We start from the raw sequence: 4,479 nt of genomic DNA, 5'->3' as shown, positions 1-4,479 counted from the left end.
TTTCAAATTTAGAAGCATGCCTGACCAGCCCTCCAGAAGCTGGATAGTCTGCTGTCCTCTCTGCCATACCCTTTCCTAGAGTTGAACAGTCTTCAGTGCTCTAGAGTTCTTGGTTCAGACCCCAAAGGTCAGGAAGAAATTAAATCAAGTAGCTTCTGCATTAATCCAGAACCAATTGCTTATCTACTGTTCTCAAATCCATGCATTTCTTAAAACACTTAAAAGCATTTGTTTAACATAACAGTATAAAAGAATGAAAAGCTGAACACTTTTAAAGAACTAATACTGAAATACTTGGACGTGAACAGTAATAATTTACAGATCAGTTTCACTCAGGTATGTTTTTTTTAAACATCCTTTAAAACTGGAGTCAGATTTCACTCTTTTGAATTCTTATTCTGTATATCACAGCTGTCAGCCACAACCCAAAAGGCATCATTTTCCTTGGTAAGGCAAATATACACAGAGACCATGATTCAATTGCCAGATTTGACATTTCATCATTTGGTTCTCATCTCCACAAGAGACAGAGATGATGTTATGATAAGTTAGAATAGATGCCAGCTGCAAGTTATTCTCAGCACAGACGTCAGACTACATTGTAGTGTATATTCTATGCGGTATTGTTTACAGTTACTAAAGCTTTCCTTTGATTCTGACTGTCCCATATGGTCAGGAAAAGAATCTGTTCTCCACATAACTCATTACCCTGATGGAAGTGAGAGACTGGGAAATTCTGTGAAGTGTTACTGGCTCCTCAGAGTCATACGTTGGATTCAAGCTGAAAATTGGTCTGAACTCAAGCAATGGACTTAAGACAAAAACAAAAACAAATGTTTGAATCGGAATCACCATTCCTATCAGCAGTACAAAATACAGTTACAAAATAAAAAATAAAAATACTACAAACAAGACAGCTCCACTTCTTCTCAGATAGGTTAGTTTTTGAACTGTGTGAACATGTACAGCAACATTTCTCTTTCATTAGTCTGTAGAAAGCTTTCATTGTCTAAGTCAGAGTCAGATCTTTTAAACTTTTCAATTTCTATTTCCTTTTTTTTTTTTTTTTTACAGTTTGCCTTCTTTACTTTTTCTTAAAATCACTTTTGTGGCCCTTGGTTGGAACATTCGCTGCCACTCTGGAAGCCTCTGCAAGCCAGTTGAACACAAAATCAGCTTACCCAGTGCTGCTGGTGTAAGCCTGCCCCAGCACGCAGTCTTCAGGAGGTGCTTCTGGGTTAAACCAAAAGTCAGCAAAGCATTTGCTAGACTCCGATTTCAGAGGTGCAGAGCGCTCAAACCCATAATCACTGAAAAACATCAACATCAAACATATTACTATCCCCATTTCATTCAGCAGTCTAATTTGGGGTGGATGAGAAGACTTTTTTAAGAGTAAAAAAAAATCTAAAATATTCTACCAGTTGAACATGCAAGTTGATGAAGCCAGTTCTGTTCTAAGTTTAATTTCAAAAGGAATTGTGTACACCTGGGGGAAAAGCTGGTTGTAATTACTTTGTCAGTTCTGCAAAATTAACTCTCTTGGTAATTTAGGTTTTTAAAAGCTTTCCTTTGCCACTCAGGTCAACACGTTTCTTGGGTTTTTTTCTTCATTTGTAAATAGAAAGGGTTTGCTTGCCTTATAAATCAAGCCAATGGCCATTTTTTCAAGTCATGATCAATAGAGAAAAACATCAGGTTTTCTTCAGTCAGGTGAAATAAACACTTAAAACACGGCAATGTTTTTAAACAATGGCAAACACAAAAGCAACCTGTTACTCAAATTACAGGTTGCTTATTTATACGTGGCTATGTCGGGAGAGGGGCAAAAGGAGGAAAATAAACCCAGATCAAACTCCAAGTAACTATTTACTATCAAGAAATCAAAATGTCCACAGACAAACTCACCATAAGAAATCAGAGTTCACACATTCACAAACTTTGAATGTGAACGCAGATGTGAAACTTCTCCCTTTAATGCACCATGATGAAATCTTCCTCTTCCGAAAGCTCCTCTGCTGGCCCATGATGCAACGATCACCCTGAACATCAAAGCACTGGACTTATTGCACACTGTAACCTACACTACACAGACATGACCTTATGTTGTCATGAGAAAGGCTGATCTTGCTGCCAAGACTATAAACTTGTATCAACTCTTTCATATTTAAATGTATAGGTATATAAAGTTCTCATAGCCACTGCTGTCCACTAACAGACCATTATGGAGTTGTACCATACACTGTATTTCAGGACACAAATCCAAAGATGTACATGAAAATTTCAAGTGCAATTTAACCCATGTTTCATGTGTGCACAATCTAGGCACAACCCTACAACTGGCCATTTAAAAATTCAGTGTGCAGATGGCTGAAGTTCTAATCTAAATCACTACGTCTCATGTTGGCAGTCAACATGAAGCACCAATCATGTGGACTCAGGTAGAATTAAGGCTATCTGAACACACTCCAGTGGTAAATGGGCAGCTGCAAGTACTCTTTTTTTTTAGTAGTTTCTAATTCCTGAAAGACATTTAAATGCCAATATCCCAAAATACTGTTACTCTTTAGGCTCAGATATGAATAACATTCTTTGCAAATACAGAGCATTCCTAAACAAGAAGTATAAAATGAAGTGCAAGAACTAGCAAATGAGAGCTGAAGAGCTGGAATAACACATAGTAGTATGCAAAAAAACCCCCATCCCTGCAGAGAGTGAGAACAAATGTATTGGAAGAAGCACAAACATAATAATCAGAATTATTATGAACAAATATGACATATTCCATTTAACATTAAAAAACTCTCACATTGGTCTCTTTAATCAATACATTTTATAGAGAATGTAGCTTCCCAAAATTGTATTTGGCCAGAGAACAAGGATTAGCATAGCCTTAATGCATTACTTGAGAAATGGCATTGCCCAAAACAACTGGACTTCATTACATGATCAGTCCACTGAGATCCTAAATTACTTCTGGAATGGGTTTTACTTATAGCAATTTATATATGAGTACAGTATGTGGTCAGGAAGTTGGCAGAACATATGACTGCATGTTGAAATTGCTTCAATCATTGTTACACACTTTAGTTTATGGTATATGCTTCAAAATCCAGCAGGACCACCTATTATTATGGCAGACCACCAGATATACTTCTGCCTTTCCCAGGACAGAGATCACACAACCGAAGGGAACACAAAATCCTCCTCCATTTTAAACTATTGTAAAATCAGCAAATACCAACATAAGGAGAACAAAGCTGGGGATGTAGCATCCAAATTCTATTTGAAAATATTTCCCTAATAAACAGTTCTACATGAATCTGAAAGCTATGTAAAAGTTTTGGCAATTAACATAAGACAGTGAATACCTGTAGATTTGTGAGCTCCCAAGATTCATAGTCATCATCAGTGCACTCCCTGGGGAAGGATGGTCTGAAGTCTACCTTCACCAGTTCCCAGTCGGAACGGTAGCTAATATGGCCAAAGACTCTGAACAAAAAGATCAAAAGTAAAATCTTACTGGAAAGAAATGCCATGCTTCTGAAATCAAAGCTTCTTCAAATGCCAAGCTTCTGCAGTTCTAGCTTTTTCTTTCCATGGTCATGGCTCCCTACTAAAAAGTCTTTGGTTAATTTTTCTTCCACTTTTATTCCTCTTCATATACAATGTGTCTAGTTAGAAAACACTTGCTTATTGTCTATGGAATTCTACTATGAAAAAATATAGATCATAGATTGGAGATTTTTTTCCCCTCAGCAAGCTGTCCAGAAATTTAAATGGAACTATACCATCTTTTCTAATTTGGAACCCAACATTTTTGTCTGTTACCTTGTTATATGAAACAGTTTTTGATGGGGAGCTCAGATCAGGGAGCAGAACCCAGGATCAACAGGTTCAGTTTCCAGCTCTGTCACTCATTTTTTATGATTATGGTACAACAACTTCAGTTGTTTGTATGGGTTTTTTTCTTAACTTCTACAGATTTCAGATGGCAATTTGCTATTGTTCAAACTCACAGCAGTATGATGAAATTGTGTTAATTTCTAAGGAATACACTGAATCTAAACATTGCACTGAAGAACTCCCAGTCTCCTCTTTATTTCAGATAGTTCAATGTATTAAAAAAACCAGCCACAAACTGCAGATTTCTTTTTTTGGGGAAAAAAAAAAAAAACACCTCATTGCTTTAAAAACCAAGCTGCATTTTCAAAGCAGCCAACATTTTCAAAGTCAGAATATTTATTTCCAAAACAAAATGGGTAAGTATGACATCCAGCAACAAATTAGAAAGGATAAAGATTCTATTTGGGTAAAAGTCAAATGTATTTGTGGTTTTTATCAGGCTTATGTGGCTTACTTGCCAAAGAATTTAAGGTTGATTCTGAAGCCAACAATTTCTGTGCAGTTCATACTGCACAGAGTTCATATTCCAAGCTTTAGTAGCATTCTTCAAACTAATTCATTCCTTTTGTTTTG

General features: G+C 36.5%; 1 protein-coding gene across 1 annotated transcript in view; it reads right to left on the bottom strand.

Moving 5' to 3' along the window:
• The window catches only part of SORCS2 (sortilin related VPS10 domain containing receptor 2), a gene marked incomplete at its 3' end in the record, with an annotated part of 50,172 nt that overhangs the window by 14,189 nt on the left and 31,504 nt on the right, over nt 1-4,479 (bottom strand). Inside the window, exons 6-8 of the mRNA XM_010173352.1 lie at nt 3,372-3,492; nt 1,909-2,042; nt 1,182-1,310 (exon numbers count right to left, since the gene is read on the bottom strand). Coding sequence (XP_010171654.1) covers nt 1,182-1,310; nt 1,909-2,042; nt 3,372-3,492 — 384 coding nt within the window. The remainder of the gene's footprint in view (nt 1-1,181; nt 1,311-1,908; nt 2,043-3,371; nt 3,493-4,479) is intronic.

This window comes from Antrostomus carolinensis, unplaced genomic scaffold, assembly GCF_000700745.2.
Source record: "Antrostomus carolinensis isolate BGI_N321 unplaced genomic scaffold, ASM70074v2 scaffold1448, whole genome shotgun sequence".
Classification (NCBI taxonomy): domain Eukaryota; kingdom Metazoa; phylum Chordata; class Aves; order Caprimulgiformes; family Caprimulgidae; genus Antrostomus; species Antrostomus carolinensis.
Note: the sequence above shows the minus strand (reverse complement) of the source record. Positions and strands in the feature narration are given on the sequence as shown.